The sequence below is a fragment of the Ips typographus genome, linkage group LG1 (assembly GCF_016097725.1).
Source record: "Ips typographus isolate SLU linkage group LG1, UJ_Ityp_2.0, whole genome shotgun sequence".
NCBI lineage: Eukaryota > Metazoa > Arthropoda > Insecta > Coleoptera > Curculionidae > Ips > Ips typographus.
In genome coordinates this window covers 7,664,888-7,686,852 of record NC_138422.1, presented here as the reverse complement: position 1 = coordinate 7,686,852, position 21,965 = coordinate 7,664,888, and the positions used below count along the sequence as shown (strand labels likewise).

The 21,965-nt window shown below is 32.0% G+C and overlaps 2 protein-coding genes across 3 annotated transcripts in view; one reads left to right on the top strand and one right to left on the bottom strand.

Moving 5' to 3' along the window:
- The window catches only part of Gyc32E (Guanylyl cyclase at 32E), an 89,241-nt gene extending 78,331 nt beyond the window's left edge, over positions 1-10,910 (bottom strand). Inside the window, exon 1 of one of the 2 annotated variants that reach the window (XM_081993106.1) lies at positions 10,742-10,910. In XM_081993106.1, the coding sequence (XP_081849232.1) occupies positions 10,742-10,760 (19 nt within the window). In that variant the 5' untranslated portion in view covers positions 10,761-10,910. The remainder of the gene's footprint in view (positions 1-10,741) is intronic. The other variant, XM_081993151.1, reaches the window with a different exon arrangement.
- The window catches only part of LOC145738445 (gustatory and odorant receptor 22-like), a 45,975-nt gene extending 24,096 nt beyond the window's left edge, over positions 1-21,879 (top strand). The window contains exons 3-10 of the mRNA XM_081993306.1: positions 13,680-13,938; positions 15,369-15,489; positions 15,825-16,016; positions 19,401-19,639; positions 19,695-19,844; positions 19,894-20,103; positions 21,152-21,241; positions 21,296-21,879. Of these exons, the coding sequence (XP_081849432.1) occupies positions 13,723-13,938; positions 15,369-15,489; positions 15,825-16,016; positions 19,401-19,639; positions 19,695-19,844; positions 19,894-20,103; positions 21,152-21,241; positions 21,296-21,370 (1,293 nt within the window). The 5' untranslated portion in view covers positions 13,680-13,722 and the 3' untranslated portion in view covers positions 21,371-21,879. The remainder of the gene's footprint in view (positions 1-13,679; positions 13,939-15,368; positions 15,490-15,824; positions 16,017-19,400; positions 19,640-19,694; positions 19,845-19,893; positions 20,104-21,151; positions 21,242-21,295) is intronic.
- The last annotated feature ends 86 nt before the right edge of the window (positions 21,880-21,965 follow it).

Sequence of the window (21,965 nt, the reverse complement as noted above, 5' to 3'; positions counted from 1 at the left end):
GTGCAATGCTGTTTCTCGAACCAGTTATTTTATGAGTGTTCCATTCGAGCACAACCGTATCAAGTTCTTCCTAGAAAAACGATGGTACACGTTTATTTACAATAATTATTACTTTTAATACGAACGAAGACCGACTTACCTTTATAATATCCAAGAAGCAAAATTGTATATCCAGTGATTTATCCATTAGGCTTCCTGAAAATAAACCTTCATCTTTCAAATTTGCGAGTGATGTTTTGTGCATGACCAACATGCTTCTATTCGTTGATTTGCATGACTTGTCCCATATAGAAAATCTTGAAGATGTGACAGCGCATCCAGTCCATCAAGTTTCAAATTTGTCTGTATATCAATGATGGCATTTTCAGTACCCATATCGGCGCGTAAAGTTTGTGGACAGCCACTTATAGATCTGACTGCTTGTAGATAATGATAAGCAATTACCGAGGGATGATCGGTATTTGGTCCAGCTTTCAACCAGATAATGTAACGGGAAAATCCGTCTATGCGAGCTGTTATATAAATTCCAAAAGGTTTTAGTTTGTCATAACAATCGGTATGCCAGAGAAAATTGGGCTCTTTATTGTGGTATTGTCTCCTTCGTAGACGACGTCGCTGACGTAGTGTTACCCCTTCAGGATCCAAAGTGCGTAAAAGTTTTCTGACAGTATTTTGAGTTACAACAAATCCATGCTGAAGACACTTAAGGTGCATGCACCTGTAACCATGTAATTGACTGTGTACGGACATTTGTATTTCCAAAAATCGTACTAGAAGATTAGTGTCCGTGTAGATCTTTCTTCGCAATAAATGAAGTCGCTTTAGATGCCTTCGCAAATGACGTAAACTTAGAACATAACCGTCTTCTAGAAGACATGCCAAGATTTCTTTATGACTCAATCCGACGAAAATAAGTTTTAATATATTCGTCCATAGTATCTGATAATTTGATGTACCTTGTTAGCACGTACTCGCTCATACACTTCAATACCGTGATGTAATTTATTGTGGTTGGCAATTTTCTCACGCAGTTTTAGGAATTTACAGAAATGTGTAAATTTACAGAAAAAGTGTAATTTTTCCCGAAAATAATTTTCAGTGCTGTCATGGCAGCTCTACGCTTTTGTAACTTTCAGTTCAGAATAACTTTATTCTATGGAAAACGTAAAATCAGACGCTGCTTTTGGTAAATTCAGTCATTTCTATGGAAATTATCCTAGCAATAAATTTATCCGGAGGTGAAAGTACCGGTCCTAAATTGAATATCAACGTACCTATTCGGAACTAATTTTTATTTATTACGAAGAAGATTTGGTTTTTAATTTTACAAGAAATACCATAATGACTGAGTAGGTAATGTTTTGAAAGGAATTGTAGGAATTTGTAATGATTAAAAAAATAAAATACCGCATTTAGCAAACACAGAACTATAATGCTATTTACCCACTGACCTCTGACCCTACTTAACCTACAAAACAACCATTTCTTAGTGGAAACAAAGCATTTACCGTGACACTATTGAGCAATAAATTTAATTACAAAGCTTTCACCAACTCATTGAGAATTTACCTGGTAAAACCAAATACGTAGACGTGTATTTTGTACGGGAAACTTTATGTTTATCCACTGTCATACCCAATGAAAAAAAAAATCTAAACATAGCAGGAAGGAGCAATAGCAATCAAAGAGGGGGACAGAAACAAGGGGGAGGCGGGGGGAGTAATATGGCGGCCGTCAACTTCCGGTTGGCACTATCAGATCTAAATTTAATATTGTCCACTGTACAACTTAATTTAAATTTGCAAAACTCAACTGTTAAAGAACCACAAACAAACAAAACAAACTAACACTATACTACAACAAATACAAACAACAAATTTTTGCGGGTTTGAAACTCCAAACTTTCAATGACTGCGTCAATTCAACTGCGCAGTAGGCGAATGCGCAATCAACTTCCGTCCCCCTCGCTTAATGCACAAACGGGTTATAATTTGTATTATTGTTACCTCCTGATACTTGTTCTTTTTACTCATTGGTCATACCAGACTAATTATAAAGTATTTCTATAACCAACACAGTAATTTACAACAATTCGGATTTAACCATATTTCACCTAAGTAGAGAGTGAACAACAAACCAGAAACATAAAATCAAAATATCAGTCACATATTTTCCCTTTTAGATAACTCGAATGTGGATTGTATCTAGTGGATTTTATAGTTCGCATATATGGAATTTCTGGTAATGGAATTCAGATTTTTTTTCGTAAATATTATAAAGAATTGAGTTACAAAAGGCACAGACTAAACGAAACATAACTGTATTGAGGTATTGAAATTTTGATGGTAATAACAACTTTCTAATATAATTATTGTTGCAGATTTTTTTTTATTTGCTATAAAACCAATTTTATTCAAACAGTTTATGACTTTTTGATAATTTTTCAAATAGATACACATACTTCCCTAGGTACAACGATTTTCCAAACTTCGTTTATTTATACGGACCAACCAGCGCAGTTTACCAGAAAAATTAATAAAGTTAAAAAGTGCTGGGGTAATAAATTTTCAGGAATATGGTTTATTGGCCAAGGCATTTCTTCGTACATGCTGTATTTAGGTCGGCCATGTATGCAAATTAAACGAAAATATGCGAGGCAAATAATGTATTTACGGTACTTAATGAATAAATTGACTTTTTGAAGTATTTTTTTGACAAAACAACTTTTTCAAGCTTATTTTGTATATTAGTTTGAAAACTCCCAAATTTCGCCTTAAAGTTTTCGTTGCTGCATAACTTACCTACTCTAAAACTTCAGAAGTGTTATCAAAGTTGTAAAACATAATCATCAGCAATCAAGCTTGGTGTGTTAGAGCTTTTTGTACTAACTAACTACCATGCAAGTTTACAACATAATGGCATGCTAATATAAATAAAGACACGAATCGATGACGGCATTATATTACAAAAGTGATTATCTGAGAGAAATTATAAAAAATTGTTACATTTCACATTCACACACATCATCTCTGATTGTATGTAGGTAATCAGTAACTAATAATACTAATTACCTTCATAATTAGTAAAGTAGTGCAGATAAAGTAAAGGCAAACTTACTCTTAAATGGAGCAAAGATCATTAGTTACATTAGCCATGAAAACACAAAATCATCAAAACCTTTGTTGATAATAATAATAATATCATCCATCAGTCAGTTCATTATGATTAATATTTGGGCTAAAATTTGGCAATTTGTCATGTATTATTAGTACATAAGAAATTATTACCCCCATTATATTCTTATGAATCATGATTTATGAATATCGTCGGTCTGAAAGTAGGATTTGATAATGTAGTAAATTTAATGTGAAATAATACAATGCCTGAAAATAGTTCTTAAAAACGTTTAATTTCTGTACGCTAAACAAATTTGCTTCAAAATAAAAAAACACAATATTCGAATAAAAAAATTGAAAACTTGAAAAGTCAAAACTGTTCTCAGTAAATTGTATCAAATATTTGACATTAATTTATCTTGATATACTACCTAAAAAATATAATAAAACGTAAGTATGAACAAAAAACGTAATAATCATAATTTTCTGAATAATTAAAATCATTGCTAACCATTGAACAACCAAACAAAAACTTTTTTCTTTTCTTAAAAAATTTATTTTATTTTACAGCAGTTTGTATGCTGGGACGTTTAGAAATAAACACTTATAATTTAGTTAACAACTATAATAATATGTACAAACTTAATTCAAATTAATATTTTAAAATATTTGTCTAAAAATTAAGTAAACTTAAAACTACACTTGGCTTACTTAACTACTTACAAGCTAAAACTGAAATTATCTCAATGTTTCTTTAGTGGCCCCACTTAATAAAATACCGACAGACCCATTCTCAACTCAAAGCAGTTAGCTATTCCGACAGTGAAGAACAAATTTAATTATAAAGCTTTCACCGAAGTTTTCGTAGCAGAAGCAATAGGATGTCTCTTTGTTGAGTTATATCTTTATCGTGCCAGACTTATCACAAGAACTTCATTAAAAACATTTTGAATATCTAGACAAATTGAAACAAAAAGTCCTTTATACACTGTGGCAAAAAAAAAGAATTTTTGTCGTACACTTTGTGTCTTTTATAGTAAATGACAGAATAGAAACGTAATTCCAATACAAATGCATATTTGCTAGCTTGGAATTTCGCATATGGACCAGTGTAGACATTTTATGCACTCGCAAATCATATGTTGCTTATTATAGATTGCCTTCCTTATACAACATTAAGTAAAATTAACTTCTAATAAAGGTTTATCTAATCAAAATCAGTTGTATTTCCGAGACGTAAACTGGACCAAAATTTGAAAAATCGCGACATTAGCGTGCGTATTTTTGAAATGAGAGCAGGGAGTTGTTTTGCTATAAAAGGTTTTAACATGAGAAGGAAAAGTAGTACCAAGTAAAAATAGATTATATGGGCATCATTTTTAATTAAAAAATTAATGCAATTTTTTTACGTTCTTTGAACCTATCAGGTCTTAAAAGTCTTCAAAAAGTTTCAATTAAAGCCAACACAGATATACGGTTTTCACTTATCTTATATAATCATGAATTTGTGTCACAAAATTTGCTTTTGTATTTAATATCTGGAAACACAAAAGTAAATCATAGAAACGTTGACAGATATGTTCACAGCATCCAATTAGAGCGTCAAAATATTGATTGGCTAATTCTTGATTTTTTTGCAATTAAATAAATTATCTACGGTAGCACAACAACTAGAAAATTATCTGAAATTTTTACCTTTCTTATTATTAATTTTGCTTGACTAACTTTTAAGAAGGTTAGTAGCTTGTTTTTGACAATAGGTTTCGTTCACTTTTCTAACACAAATACATCACCAACCTAAAAACAATTTTAAATTATTGCATCGTTTTTCTCTGCACCTAAACAACTACAATAAATCAAGCTCTAGAACAACGAAAAACGTAGCCAAAACAATCTATCCGGTTTGAAATTACAACGCTTTAAAAATTACCCAATAGTGAGCATTTGGCGCTTTATGTGACTGGCGTTTTAGTTGTGGCTGAATTTCTTCCAGCAATATTTCAAAACCAAAATCTAATTCCTACAATAGTTGTCCTGACAAATCCAGTGTTGTCGTTGAAAGTACTAAAATTAATAAATCTGGGTGTAGGCAGCTGTCTAGTTTGATTATGTGCTAGTTCTAAGCCAAACAACACGAACAACGCACGTGTTTAACCCAACAATATCGTCTCCCACTCGTGATTTAGGGAAGCTTAGCTTTTATGAAAAACTTGTTTATCCAAAGATTCCCCCAAGGGTTATATGGGTAAACGCGAAAACGAATTTATTGTATTTATCACCATCCACATTTAGGGAGTTTGGCAATAATACCCTTCCTATGTTTACGTGTTTGGTAATTTCGTGGTATTATTATCGGATACAAGAAAATTGATCAGATTTGGAAATAAATGCGGATTGGTTCCTTCTTTTATGTAGGTGGGACAACGTGCTTGTATTGACAAATAAACTTAAGTATTTCAGAATCCTAAAAAATGACAAAATAAATTTTCTTGAATAACGAAACTGCTGACCAATTGAAATGAACAGCCAAAATTTTGATTAAAACCTTTTAACTGAAACTGAATTTGAGTGAAAATATTTTGTTTTATATTATTTTTTAAGTTTTGTCTGTGTTAATAGTCTGATCATAAGGCTTATCATTTATCAAGGCTCAAGCTTTAAAACTAACTTTGCTCAGATACAACAGTTTGCAGTAACAAGCTTTTGGAAGCTTCTGAAATCTTTTTCGACTACTTGAGGAGCATTTAGATGGTTTTTTGGCAGTTTAAAGAGCATATTAGTTTTTAAACTGTTCTAGAATCGCTTTTAGACTGTTTTGAAATCTGTTGAAAGCTTCTAGACTCTGTTTTGGAAGCTTCTCAAATCTTTTTGGACTACTTAAGAAGCATTTAGATGATTTTTGGGCAGTTTAAAAAGCATATTGAAGGTTCTGGACTGCTTTAAGAGCAACTGTAAATCTTATACGGTTCTAGAAATTATTGGAAGCTACATCAGCTTCTGAAATCTATTAAGTTACTCTCATCTAGCGTTATAGCCATATTATTTATGTAATTTATTCATTCTTTTATGATCATATCAATTTATTATTCATTCAATGTCTCAATATAGCAAAAGTCATAATTACCATTTGGAATTGTCCAATTTTCTGTTTTGGGCGTCGGCGTGTCCAGAACAAATCAAACATGCACAAGCCGGCAACTCAACAAGTTGTCGTTTGCTCTTTCAATTACAACTTTTGATTTTTTGGCATTTCAACAACCATTAAAATTTAAACATAAATAAAAACTTGGAAAACAACGAAAAACTATGAATTTTGTAATTTTACTTCTAAAATTGTTGACGCTCTCTAGCGGCGAAGCCCTACTACTAACCTATCAACTGTGATACGTGAATGGAAAGTTTAGTTCATTTGCTATTCATTGACGTATAAAACTCTACCAAAAATAGTGCAATTAAGCCAGTTTTTGAGGATTACACCAACAAAATTGATCAAGTTTCACACTCTGTAGCGGCCAAACAGTACCACTAATCAATCAACTTTTCTACGTCAATGGAAATGCTCATTTCATTGGCTATCCATAACAATACTTATACTCAAGAGCTAGTTTGACCCTGGAAAATTAGGAAAACACAGTTATGTGACCTACTAGGTCTACTACGATGTAATGCTTGGAAATTTCTTAAAAACTGTTTTTGCAAATGACAATTTTTGTAAGGGTCAAATTAGCCTGAAACACCGTGACTATCCTAATGGGTTTCGCGTTTTGTTGGCTACTTAGTGCAAGCGAAAACTGACCTTAATGACTTTATTTCTACAGTTTTTCTGCGGTCCTAGATTTGACAATCACTGTGCTAGGTTTGTGCCGAATTTCAGGGCCGGATTTGTCCGATTTAAAAAAAAATTAAAGTGGTAAAAGTCTAGAAAAACATTTATTTACTTTTGGAGCTCTGGGAAAGCCAAAAGAAGTACCTTATAAACACAGGCACCCATATTTTTGGAAAGCCCATTTCATTTTCTATCCATTGACATATAAAAGTCTATACAAAGTGCTGCAAATAAACGAGTTACTTAGTTTGGGAGTTATTTTAATAAAGACAGTTTTGGCTGAATTTGACAGCTACTAGTTTAACCTTCAATAACTCGGTTATTTTGACAGTTACAGGGTGGTTCAATGTATCAATTTGAAGAATGATTTTTTTAAAATAATAAGTGACCTAATACAAACTTACTTTTGAACAGAGGATCAGACAAAATTATAAGAATAAGGAGTGTTCCATTTAAAAAACTAGACTTTCTGTCCTTTTTAGAATTGATTTTTTGACCACCCTGTATCATATATTTTGACGTTTTTCTGCACCCACTCTTAGAACAAACTTTTTTTGGAGACTGAAAATATAAATTGTTTGGTTAGGTTAGTTATTGGGAATTATTAGGCATTACAAGGAATTAGTGTACACAATTTTACTCAGCGGTTTACCCCTCGATTAAAACTTATTGGATACAATCTAAATGATTAAGATTTAAAAACAAAATAATTATAAGTTTTGTCCCTCTGTTTATTATTTTTTTCTCAAAAGGAACTGTTGTTGTTTTATTTGATTAGTGCCCTGAGGAAGCCTAAATAAAACTGGCTAAACGTCAACAAGTTTTATTTTACTAAACCTAGATCCAATTTCCATTAGAACTCCAACTCTCTTGTATTTGAAACTTCGAAGTGTCGAAAAATACGCTACGCGTCGTTAAAACAGCTCAACTTAGCTAGCGGAAAAATGCTACTTTACTCACTTGTACGAAAATTCTATTTCGATAAACTTTTTGTACACGTGGGTCGGACAGTCACGTATTCCACACACTAATACAGTTCCGACACTCCTAACCCTCATCACATTGACAAGTAAATAATTAAAAAATATTTATATTAAACTTTTTGTGTAGCTTCATTTTAACAGTTGATAGAAATTGTAAATAAACGGTCCAAATAAAACAAAGCGAATCATTTTTTTTGTATTGAAATATTTAGAATATCGAAAGAAGTGAAAAAATTCGGAAGAATATACAAAAATTCTTTGTGAAAAACAACGAGCGTCTTCTTTGGAAGTATGCAAATTGATTGAAACAAAATAACCTTTACGCACAAAGACCTTTTCAGATAAAATTAAGAAATCATGCTCAAATTTAATGAACTAAAATCTTATTCAGATTTACGTGATGAGACTGAAAAACCGCAATGTTTTATTTTCTCAAACAATTCAGGCACACTGTTCTATCATGGAAAATTGCTGACCACTCAAAGTAATAAACAATTATCTACGAGCTGTGCTATTCTTTGTGGTTATAAAACTGCCAGCTAAAATAGAAACTCGTTAACCAAAGAATATTTACCTCCAGTTTCCAAGTAAACTAATTTGAAATAAGCAATTTCCACGAAATAGTTATTACTTAGAATAGAGGAAAGTTATCTATCTTAAAAAACCTTCTTAGATTATAGAAAAGATACTTTTGTTTACTCAAACGGTTTTTCTATTAGCCTTGTCTTAATTTATCATTCCTTATTTGGAATCTGGACGTTAACTTTTTTTTATCCCCAAGTTACAAGGAACAGCTTAATTTATGACCCTGATTTGGAAGTTGGAAGCTCATTAAGAAAAGGTTGGATAATCGATTAAAGGCTTTTATTTTTTTTCGGAGAATTTTAACGTTTTTCAGTGTTTTTTGTGTCACATTTCAGGTATATTACACGATTATAAAATTTGTACGCTTGTCATGATTGCTTTACAAACAAATACAATTTTGTTCATACTAAAAATCTAGTATGAAATAAATAAAAGCAGTTTGTCGCCTGCCATGCCTGATATTTTGGAATACCGGGAAAAATGTTAGTGTCGGTAACGCTGGATATAGAGAAACTTTTCAAGACAAAAGTATCCTTTCAATAACATGAAACAACTTGGTTATTTACCTCACAAGTTCGGAAAGTGATCTTTTTCTCGATATATAAACAAAATCTTTATTTCCTTAGGAAACAGGCTATCGACCAGTTTGTCTTTGTGCCCTTGTATACAGTAATTTATATAGGTAATTTATATACATATTGTTTTTAAAACACAAATCTTCTAGTTTGAAATAGTATAAAACTACTTTGTCTTCGATTTCGAAACTTCGAAAGCATGTATTAGATTTATATATTTTTTTGTCATAAAAATGCCTTAATAGTAATTTAAAAAATTTTTTTCAATAATTATTAATGTTTCTTTTCTTAAAAATGAAAATTGTCTAATAAGGCGACCTCTTTGTCCGAGTTGCTACAAAATGTCAGTATTTTATAACTTTTTTTATTTTAACAAATTAAGAACTTTTACATTTAAAAGCTAAACATGCCTAATTGAATATGGTCCACATTTTAGTTAGTTAAAAACATTCACACGATCCAAAAAAAAATTATCATATTACACAAGCAATTAATGTCATTACGGTTTATTTTCGCATTTTGTCATCATCAATTAAGCAAATTTTCAGAGCCGATTTGTGCGAAGCAATTTTAGACGTTATTAATTTTTGATTTTTCTTCCTAAAAAAATAGGGTTTTTCCGTTGATTAAACTTACAAGCCACTGATATTACGTACGTAAATCAGTACGTACGTTTACTTTCATTAAATATGCAACACCCCATTAAAGAGCTGGTATTTTGTTTGAAACAAATTTCGACCTTTATGGTATTTAATTTTTTTTTTCATAAGTCAAATTTTGATACAAAAAAGAAATTGAACTTGTGAGTGGAAAGGAAAAAAATACACCGAAACAAAAGTGACACAATAGATCCAATCCTGTACCTGATGTAACTTTTTTACTTATAAAAATACCTTATGTATCAGTGAAACCTTTTAATCACAGGAAAACAACTTGTTTTGTCTTCCTCGATTTCAAATTTTCCAGTTTGGACTGGAAATATTGTAAAGTTACGCATTATTTGGATAGTATTTTCTAACAGAAACATTCTCGTTGTTCTATAGGCAACAGCAACAGTTTTTAATTAATTTTCCCCGCAAAATTATTATTACTTCCATTTAGCCAGTAAAAAAAAAAACATCAATACAAAAATGACCAATTAGGCGATTAGTGAAAATAATGTCCTTTATTGTTTAAAATTGGATTAGTCTCAATTTTGCTCTACTAATGGAGCAAAAAAGTTTAGTGCAGTAATCAAGTAAATCCAATTTATTACTCAATTAAAAACATTTAGTACAGAATAAAGTTTTATGTAAACTTCATTAAACTTTAGTAACACTATTGTAGTTTTCATATTTAACGAAGGGAACTAAACTTTTTAATTTGCTTATTAATTCTTCATGAATGACTTTAAAATTTGCGAAAATCTACCTAAGCTTCGTCCTTAGAGGATATAATATGGAAATGAGCAATTTGCTATTCACTCACAATTTGAATAACTATATTAATTCAAAATAGCTTTAGCAGCAATTTTAGTTTCCTTCCGAAATTTTTTGTCAGGTCTAGTCACTTGTAAAATCGATTATTGTCGCATCGTTAAAGGATTAATTTTACCAGTTGATTACTGAATAAGGTCTACAAAAAGTGACAAAAACAAAATAAAATTTGTGAACTTACCGGAAAATTTCAATGTCATTCACTGGTCGTATAAATTCGCGCACAACGTTGTGAAAAGCGCACAAGCTTTTCCGTCCTTCCGACCCGAGATCACACTGCGGATTGAAAGGAAAATCTGCAATTTCCCGAGGAAGAAAACTTTGGCGCATGATATCAACAAGTGTCCTGGAGGTGTTGAAAAACGACCGTTTTGTAAATTGTTGGGAAAACTTTTGTTGTCCAAAGTTTTAAGCTGTCCATTATAAATCCCAGAGAAATACTTAAATTAAGCCGTTTGTTGGTTTTGTCAATACCGTTATCGCAGCCTCGGTGGATTTTCTCCGGATCGGTTTAGCAAAGAAAAAGTCCCAAAAATGTTGACACAACACTTTGCTCTCAAACCTCGTCATTTGAGGCGTTGTCACGACGTTTTGTGTACCGTCGAGAAAGGCAATTACGAACACTTCGTATACTTTAAGTCTCAAACACTCTATTAGATTTCCATAATAAAGTTTTCATCTTAGTATGCTCGCATTTTATGGAGCATATATCTGCTGACTCTGTCTGAATAAAGAATGATATGATCCTCTTTTTATTCGTTTTCACACAACACTCTCCTTGACACATTTTAAGTGTACAGGAGTGAACCAGGGTTTTTATAACAAACGTTAAAGAAATAAAAATACTTCTAATAAATAACCTTGATTCCCTCAAAAGTGAGTACCAAAATTAGTGTGTTGTACTAAAGTTTCTTTTCTGCAACTGAAAATTATTATTAATATATTAATATAATATCACGGGGGAAGATTTTAAAGGTACAATGGAGTTTACTACCCTGTACCTAATGCAAGACCAAATGCAACCCCAATAACTCAAAAAGTCATTTTTTATTTACTGCTAATGTTTATTAAGCTGTATGATTTATTAAGTTTGACTATTTAGACATAGAAAAACGGCTCTAAAATTTTGAATATAAAAATTTGGCTCCATACCGTCACTATGGTCACAGTATTACCAACCTAATAAAATCATAAGAATTTTGGTCATATTTAATCAAAACAAATTTCAAAATCATCATACAGCCATATACGTCCACTGTTGGACATACAGGGTGCTACAAATTCGATGCATTTTAGCATTGCTATCTCAGAAACTATAGTTGATAGAGCTTTAGTTAAATGGAGGCAAAATTGCCCATTTTATTGCTAAAAGATTTGGTAAAAAAAATACAGAATTTTTATTACATTTGGAGATATCCGAAAAAAATACCTCTAGTGTATTACGTACTACGCGAAGAGTTCAGATGTTGCCAAAAACATTCAGAGGCTTCCAGAACAATTCAGCTGCTTCTCAAACCTTTGAAAAGGAAAAATTCCTTATTATATTAAAACTTTTCATATACTAGTTTCAGAAGTAAAAAGTGAAAGTTTAAATTTAAATGTCAGAATCCTCTAGGGCCAGTATAAAAGTGCCAGAGAACTCTACAAGTGTTTTAAACCTTCTCACAGTTGTTTTAAATTTCCAGAGGTCTCTAGGACCATTTTGAATGTGTCAGAGACCTCTAAATGCTACTGGGAACCTTCTTAAAAGTACCAGAAGTCCCTACAAGTGTTTTAAATCTTTCCAGAATTGTTTTAAATTGTCAGAGGCCTCTAGGACCATTTTGAATGTGCCAGATACCTCTAAATGCTACTTTCTTAAAAGTACCAGAAGTCTCTACAAGTGTTTGAAATCTTTCTAGAATTGTTTTAAATTTCCAGAGGCTTCTATAGGACCATTTTGAATGTACCAGAGATCTCTAAATGCTACTGTAGGGGTACTGTGTAACTTGATAGAGATAGAAACAGGGATTTAAACAAGGGAGACTTATAGTAGGACATGCAAGTCAAAGTGAGATGAAGAAAGAAATGTCTTTTCTACTCCCTTACATAATTCCACTGCTGAGAACTTTCTTATTAATGAAATAATAGCCCTGTCGGACATTAAAGTATGAACCACATTCATTTTTATTTAATATATTTTTTTAATTTGGAGGTATAAACCGGGCATAAATCATTTATCTGTGATAATCCAAAGAAAACAAAAATAAAGAGTGATTAAGTGAAATAAAACAAAAGTGTTGCGAATTAGTTGTTAATAGATAAACATATCAATAAACATAATTTTTCTCCTAAACTGTATAGGATATTGATCTAACTAACAAAAAGAACTGAAATAGACCAATCACACTCATGCCAATTAATATTTAAAAGCATCTTCTTTGTTATATGAGAAAGAAAATACTACAAATATACAATTTATAATGAATTTATAAAATGTATCAAAACAGAATTTACAACCTTGTTGAAAAGAAATATTTGTAGTTTTTAAGTCTTTAAGAGTTCACTTCTCGCAAATGTTTTTGTTTTTGCTATAGCTGGCTCAAAAATGTAGAAAAATCATCAGCAATTAGTTTCTGGAAAAGTTTATCACGAGCTCCATAGAAAAGACTTTTATTTGTTATCCATTTTTCTTGCGATAAGAATTTATATTTTTCCGGATTTTCCCCGAAGAAGAAACACTAAGGAGTATTAAGTTCTTTTATGAACGTTCTGCTTAACAAATGATTAACTAATCACTTCTCACCTCCACTTCAATAAAGTGTAAAATTAAGAATGAAAAAAATCTCAAAATTAATATTGGAATATACTTCCACTAACCGAACAACGTTAACATAATCTAAAATACGGAAAATATTTTATAATTTAAAGTTTAATTGATTTCACATTAAGGTCGACATATGTACTAAAACGGGTGTTAAGAATTCTTAATCACACCAGCAACGACTCAATTTACTTCAGTCAGAGAAGTTTTAGGCTGAGTATTTAATCAAACCAAATTTCTCTGTTAATAGTATAAGTTTACAGAAACTATATAAACTATATTTTATATTTATTACTGCAAAAAGTTCATTTTTCAGTTGTTCCACTTTACGGATACAGCATTAAAAATAAATCATCAGTATGACTAGTAATCGTCCTGTAAGACAAATGGAAATAAAGGATTTAGCCGATCTGTACGGAGAGGAATTGGATATAAAATCAATGGTGAGAATTAAAGGAAGTCCACGTGAACAGGAAATAGAAAAACGATTTAAGCTCGATGAAAATGATGGAAGAATTATGGACGAACACGACCAATTTTATCGTGACCATAAGTTATTGCTTATTTTATTCAAGGTATGAAAATTAAATTCTCTATTTATCCCTAAATAATCTGGAATATATGCAAACTTTCGGTTGCACATCCACTAATAGAATTGTTATGGAACAAAGTTAGCAGAAACCAGCTACGTGTAGGTACTAATCTATTTATGCATTGAAGGAAATAATTGAGTAAACATGCATCTGCCGGCAACGATTTTAGCTGCACGTGTAATGCTAAAATAAGCATTTCTCGTGCGTCCACTTTATTTGGATTTATCGTTGAAACGGAAAATTTGGATCAAAATGTGTCCATCAAAATCGAGATCTAAAACATTCACTAGAAATTTGTTCAAAAGTTAACTATAATATGGGTTTTCACTATTTTTCTGTTTTGATTTTGATATTGGTCAGGAAGTCTTAAACATTTTGGGCTATTAGCCAGCTCAATAGTTCTACTACATTCGTTCACTCTTCTTTTCTGATGCAACTTAATTCTTCTTTAAAATACGTTGGGCTTTGACATGGATTAATCAATCATCTTTCAAAATTTTTTGGCAATTAGCCAGCTCAAGAATTTAACCACATGCTAAATAAACTAATATTAAAAAACTTGGTTAAATATTCAAGAAGAGGAGATAACACTTAGTTATATCAAACGAAACTGAAATTTCTGACGGTGGTAAATTTTCCACCGAAACGTCACGTTTTTTAGGTATCAAGACCGAGCCTAGTGGTCTTGTGTTGGAACGACTAGGTTAATGTTATTTTCAACTTAGTTGAAAAAAGTGCAAAATTTCATTTTTCCAACAAACCTTTTTTGTGCGGTGTGACAGTTAACCCAACTAACTATGGTATTTCAAAAGCCAACATAGTTGGAGATAATTAATCATCTTTCAAAGTGTCTGTTCCATCACATTCTTCCGCTCTTCTCTTATGAGACAGATCGATCTAAATTCTTCTTCAAAATTTGTTGGCATTTGATATTGATTTGTTAGTCTTCTTTCGACATTTCTGGCCCATCAGCCTACTTAATCGTTCCAGCACATTTTTCTGCTCTCGTTTTTTTGACGTTTTAAATCTTCTTTAAAATATATTGGCATTTATTATGAATCAGTTAGTCTTCTTTTAAAATTTCTGGGCTGTTAGCCAACTCAATCCTTTCAACTCTTTCTTCCTGTTAGGTTTTTCCTAACTAATGACAACGCTGTCGTAAGCGAAGTGTCAAGTATGCTTGGAGGGGGGTTTGAGGGAGAGGGTCAGAGATGTCAGATTAAGGAATTTTTCCCAAAAAATATGAATTTTTTTTTTGGAGAATATTTTTTTCTGGTGGATTTCTCCTGCGGAAAAAATATTTACCAAGGGAATAACTGGGGATTTTAGGTCTGACTTACTTACTTCACGAAACCACTGCAACGATTTTATTCTCAACGAATAATAAAATTAATATAATAATTAAATTTCAGTGGATGGGAGTGATGCCGGTAGAAAGAGGAGAAATTGGAAAAATTACTTTCAGTTGGACTTCCAAACCTATGCTCTACGCCTATGCTTTTTACGTTATTACAACTGTTTTGGTGATGCTAGGTAAACCTAATTATTTATATTCATTACTGTATTATTAAAATTGAGGATTTCTATTCAAAAATTATCAAATAATACAAAAAAACTGTTTTACGCGTGCTGTTAAAGTTTGACGACACGAACACAAAATAAAAAAATAAATGATAGGTATCCATCAACTCCTTGGATAGGTTTTAACCTACTTGTTACTCACTGTTTTTCCCAGTATTTGCAGGAAAATAAGTAAACATAATGTCTACTACTTTTGTGGAACAAAACTCCTCTTTTTGGATAAAATTTTAAGTAGAAACTTGACATTATTAAACCTGTTTCCTAAAAAAATCTTTTTCATTCAACAGTCGGGTACGAACGAGTGGACATTCTTTTGAACAAGAGCAAAAAATTCGACGAGTACATCTACGCGATTATATTCATCGTATTTTTGACGCCGCACTTTTTCATCCCCTTCGTGGGGTGGTCAGTGGCGCACCAAGTGTGCGATTACAAGAACAGCTGGGGCCGATTCCAAGTGAATTATTATAAAATTACAGGTAAGTTTTAAAATTACTGAATGGAAAAACGAACGCGGTTGAACTTGAAATGTTTTAAAGCCAATGTTTGTTCAGAAGCATTCACCCGACCAAATTAAAGAAAACTGCGTAGCAGGATTTGTTTATTTATTAAGGCATTACTCCATTAGAAGTTGGAAAAGTTTCCTATATTAAGGGCTTCGGGGTGGAAAGGAAATGAATGTTGATTTTCTTGTCGATGTTTATTTTAAGCTCTATCGGCTGCAAACTGCTAACTTTATTATACAGCTCCAGTCAGATTGTACTTTAAATGCTAATATTAACTCAACTGAGATAATACTTTAGTCTTTATCAATTTAAGCTTAAATTTCACACTTATTTGATATATCGTATACGAAAAAGTCCCATGTGTCGTAAAAAAGGTCAGTTTCTCTTCTGCTTTTACCTAGCGAAATGAGCGAAATAAAATATATATAAGGACGTATGTTTTATATCAATTTTTATAAAATGGTGCTAAAAAGTACACTTTTTTAAATGATTTTTAGTGCAAAAAGTTCTTCTTTTTTGCATTATATGTTATATTTGCTGTGCTTTGTAAAATGTTATATGCAACTCATGCAAAAAGTCCATTTTTGCACTTACGTGTTGTTGTACAAACAGTGTGTGTGTTGTACCAACTTTCACTAGCGTGCAGAAAAGATGGACTTTTTGCACTTGTTGCATAAATAACTATATACCAAACATTAAAATTTTAACTTATTTCAAAGTGTCAACTGCCATTCAACTGGATCACATTCTAATATCGTTGGTGTTGTGGCAGGTTGCCATATTAACTTTAAAATACAGAATTCTTGTGAAATTTTACTAAAGTGCTCATGAAATTTCGGATGCCATTCTGAATAACAAGCAAACACCTGAAATTAATGAAACTTATAAATATTCATAAAATTTCAATAATTTCATACTACTCATGAAATTTCTAGGTGTCACATAGTTAATAGACTTGATTTTTGGCAAGCCATTGCATTTGCATAGTTTTTATTCGTAATTGTATTAATAAAGCCTTTAAAACAAGTCATAAATATTGCAATTAGAAATGTACATTAAAAATAGATTTATGTCAATTTTAATTCTTTTTTCTGTGACAAGAGAATTGGAGATTGAGAATCAAATTAATAAAATTCAAATACTTATGTTGAGTTTTGAGGGTAGAATGTTTTTTATTTTATGGTAATCAGAAGTTTGAAGTTGAGTATTATGACATGACTTATCAAAAGACAGAGATTTCATTTGTCATTTGCCAATAATAATTCTTTCTATACTGAAACAATTGAAATATTCAAGGAAATTTCCATGAAACTTTCATAAACCATAAAATTTTTGAAATTTCATACAACTCAGAGATTTCCGAAATTTAGAGGGAATCGCGGAAAGATTCAGAAATTTCATAAAACTTCTGTTTGTTTCAATTTGAAATTTCCAAACTAACAACTCTACCCCAGACCCAGATACAATCAATGTCAATAAAACTATGTCATCTCCAGCCATGTGGTCTCAACCAGCTGATTTGTTCAAATTTTGGGTTCTTTAGAGTTGTTTCTATACAGGGTGGTCCAATTTTAAATGTCAATAATTTATCAATCGATAGCCCATCAAAAAATAAATTGACAAGCATTATGTAATTTTTGTAAAAAAATGCTTTGTAAGAAAAATGCAGTCTCCCAAATTTCAGTTTAAAAAATCGTTTCTTTGCCATGTCAGACAGTTGGAGCAATTTTCATCAAATTTGGAACAAGGACTTATGAAATTAATACTCATCATATAATGTCAAAATCGTTCTCATTTGAAACTTCTACGAGATAATTGAGTTATTACCCACAAACCCAAAAAAATACGGATATTTGAGCGGGAAAAACTTGGATAGTTTATCTTATAAACATTGAACTGCAGTCCTTTAAGTAGACATGCATGTTGTCATTTTTTAAAAGAACTCGTTTCCAGGAAGATACAGCCCTCCAAAGTTTAACTTTGGTACAAGTACTTATGAAATTAATACTCATTACTTGACGAAAGTAACTTTGATCTGAGCTGTCCGTGCCGATACAAGAGAATTGATTCACTTATTTTCACATTAATTTTTATTCACCTGGACTTTGCTCAAAGGGATGAAAATTTATTATAATGAAGGGTTTTTTGCAGGTGCCGCTAAGACTCGGTAATGAGCATCAGTTTCAAGTCCTTGTACCAAATTTGATCGGTTTTCTCTTTTAACGGCCTCAGATTATCACATAAATTTAGAGAGCTGTATTGCTCTTAGGATGAGGTCTTTTAAAAAATTACAACATACTTGTCTACTTATTTTTTGAAGGAGAAACCACTACTTGCAGATTTAATTTTATAAAATAACATTTTACAGTGTATGGCTATCCTTCTTTTTTGGGTTTTAAAATGTAATAACTCGGTTATCTCGTGAAAGAAATTTTGAATCAAAATTTTACAGAAGATACTCTCTCTTCTCTCCAGTCGTTAGCTTCATGTTTGAAGCGTCGTGATCCTATGTTAGTCTCATGTTGTGTTTTTAGCAGTTTTCCTCCATTCCTTTCTATCTGACGTGCTTCTAATGCTGTCTTGGAAAGATTTTCCTGTAAACTGCTTCACCTGGTCCAGACATCGTTTTGGAGAACGTCCTCTAGGTCGTGTTCCTCCTACCTTCCCTTGTACCATAAGTTTTTCGAGATTGTCATCTTTACTCCTGCTGACATGTCCAAAATACTTGAGAATCAGTTGTTTGATTTTAGTTGACAATCTGACTTGGATGCTAAGTTCTTCGAGTATAGACACGTTAGTTTTGCGGTCTGTCCAGGGAATCCTCAGTAGTCTTCTCCAGACCCACATCTCAAACGCATCCAACTTGGCGATGTCTGTGGCTTTTAAGGTCCAGGATTCTGCTGCGTATAGCGCAATTGGAAAAACGAAGGTGTTTACTAATTTGCATTTTGTTGTGGTTGTTATATGCCAATATTTCTAAATTTTGTTGAGTTTGGTCATGGCCGTTTTGGCAAGAGCCAAACGAGCGCATTTACAGAAGATACATATTTCTTTAATTTGAACAAGGCTAATAAAAAACTCTAATTTTTGGGAAATATTCAGTCAGCATAGAAAACAGAGTGGGAGAATGAACACCATCCCCCTGTATCTACGCCACTCAGCCTCATTTGCATCGTCGTACTTTAAGCCCTTCTTAAGTTAAGTGTAGTCCAGACTGTGACTTTATCCATCTGTATTGTCACACCCTCTGTATATCAACTTTAAAATAGAACCAAAAACATTTAATAACATTTGACTTCCCATCCCATACCCAGACCAGACTTTTGGAGATTATTACTGAAGAATACAATTCCATAGGAAAAGATCTGGAATTCCCCTACTTGAGCACCTTAATAGGAACCATCAGCCTAGGGTGTCTCTTTTTAGCCGTCAGTTTCCTCCTCTCCCTCAGCGCCCTTCTAGAAGGTTTCGCCCTGTACCACACTATTGGTTACCTGCACATCATCACTATGATTAACATGAATTGCGCTCTGTGGTACATCAACTGTAGGGCGATTGGAAATGCCAGCTCCGCAGTGGCGCAAAGTTTTAAAAACGTAAGTAACGCCACTGGTTTAGATAAAAATTTAATATTTATGAAAAATTTTCCAGGACATTGACAATTACTGTGTGGGTTACATCGTGAAACACTACAGAGTGTTATGGTTGGAACTAAGTGAAATTTTGCAGAAATTAGGCAATGCTTACACTAGAACTTACTCCACTTATTGTCTTCTTATGATGACTAATATTATTATTTCTGTATGTAGTTTTGTGCTAGTTAACTTAACATTAACTTAACTTAACGTAGGTGTATGGTTTTACTTCTGAGGTGGTGGATCACGGTGTCAAATTTACATTTAAAGAAATGGGTCTTCTAGTTGACGCGGTTTATTGCCTGGTATTGCTGTATATTTTCTGCGACTGTTCCCATAAAGCTTCCGAAAATATCGCCGAAAGAGTACAGTGGACTTTGATGGAAATTAACTTGCGTCAAGTTGATGAGGCCACTGTTAGAGAGGTTCGCATATATTTGAAATTAAATTGCTTCATTATACACCCGGAGTTTTGCAATTAATATTTGCAAATTATGCTTTTTAGCAAGTATACAGTGTTTGAGAAAATTAGTATTGTAAGTTAGCACATATATAATAGTTATACAGGGTGCCTTACTACCAAAACCAAAGTAAAAAATCTCCACAGTATAACCAATAAAATACAAATAAGACATAAGAAAGTTCACCAATGCTTAACTATTATTTTTATTATTAAATCATTGTTATTTCGTTAGTTTTATAAATCGACTTTAGGTTTAACACATTTAATTCACTAGAAATTCAATTTTTTTTAGAATTTTTCTAGACATGCTAATATCATAAATAATATGAAGTTTTGTTATTAAGTTATGTATTATGATTACATAACTCAAGTATTCCACCAGTACTTACCCGCGTAGATATTTGATTTTGCAGCTTATTTTCTATCCTAAAGAAGAAGAACTGTTGGACAAGCAGACATTTTCCACTGTCAAACTTCGGACACTCTTCCAAATTTGTTTTTCCTTTTCTAAATCTTGCTGGGAACAAACATTTCAAGTAAATCATGAAAAGTTGAATTTTATGTTGAATAAAAAAATACCGTTTATTAAATTAGTATACACGATTTTCAATTTAAGCAAAATTAGTTCTGTTCTTATTACGTATTTTGTGTAGCGCGTTATTAAATCTGAGATACTCATTTTATTTAGGATAGAATTTACATACTCAATCTACTTTCAGATATATTGAAAAGTAGATTTCATAGTTCTAAACTTTCTTAGTTATATAATTTCCAAGTATTTGCATTTCCATTATGTAGGTTCAAACTAGTTGAAATAATTATTACTTTACTCACTGCCTTGAACGAAAAGCAAAACCAAACTAAATTCAAACCATGTCGTTGGTAATCCAAAGACAGTCGTACATTTTACGCCCTTTTCACCCCGTTTAAACAGTACTTCATGTAATTAAGTAATCACATCATTAAAAAATCCAGAATTTTTCATGTAAAATGTATAATTTTCCTTTCAGGTGCAGTTTTTCTTGAGAGCAATACAGTTAAATCCACCTAAAGTATCATTGCGAGGTTATACGGTGGTCAGCAGAGGGCTCATCACTTCAGTAAGCCAATTTGAACATTTTTGTTTTATAGTCTTATTAACTCTTTATTTTTAGATCATTGGAACCATCACAATTTACTTGATCGTTCTTCTCCAGTTTAAAATTAGTTTGGTTAACCTGAAAAACTAAAATAAAATCTATTAATTGTTAATGTCTGTTATACAAAAAGTTAAATAAATAGCTATTTATGTAACCAGTTACAAAAAGTTCGATTTTGTGCAAGGGATAAGAGGAGTGTTTGCAGAACGATTCCTCTATTTGAATTAGTTACTCAATAAGAAGTTTTCGAAACGTATTTACACAAGGTTGACCAAAAATTGTGAGATTCTATTTTTTTGTCAGTCAGTAAACACAAAATTTATTTGTTACTGTTGGCAAGTCACTGGCCATGGGTGATTTAAACTACTAAGTAATATATGCATTCAAGTAAGGTAGTAGAAAAAAAACAATAATTCTTTCCACTTACCGCATCTGCATCAATCCGCATTTCTGTAGATAAAGGAAAAAAAGATGTAACCAAGCAGTCATCGTCACCTTGGACACTTTCCAAAGACGAAAAATCCCAGAAAGTTTTCTTTTTTCACGCTAGTTAAGATTAATCACCATTTTACTAGAAATAGAGTTGGTTTACAATTGAATATTTTTTTTATTTATGTACAGGGTGGGAAAAACTAGAAGCTTCTAAATGGAAATTGCCTTTTTAATACGAGATTACGGTCAATTG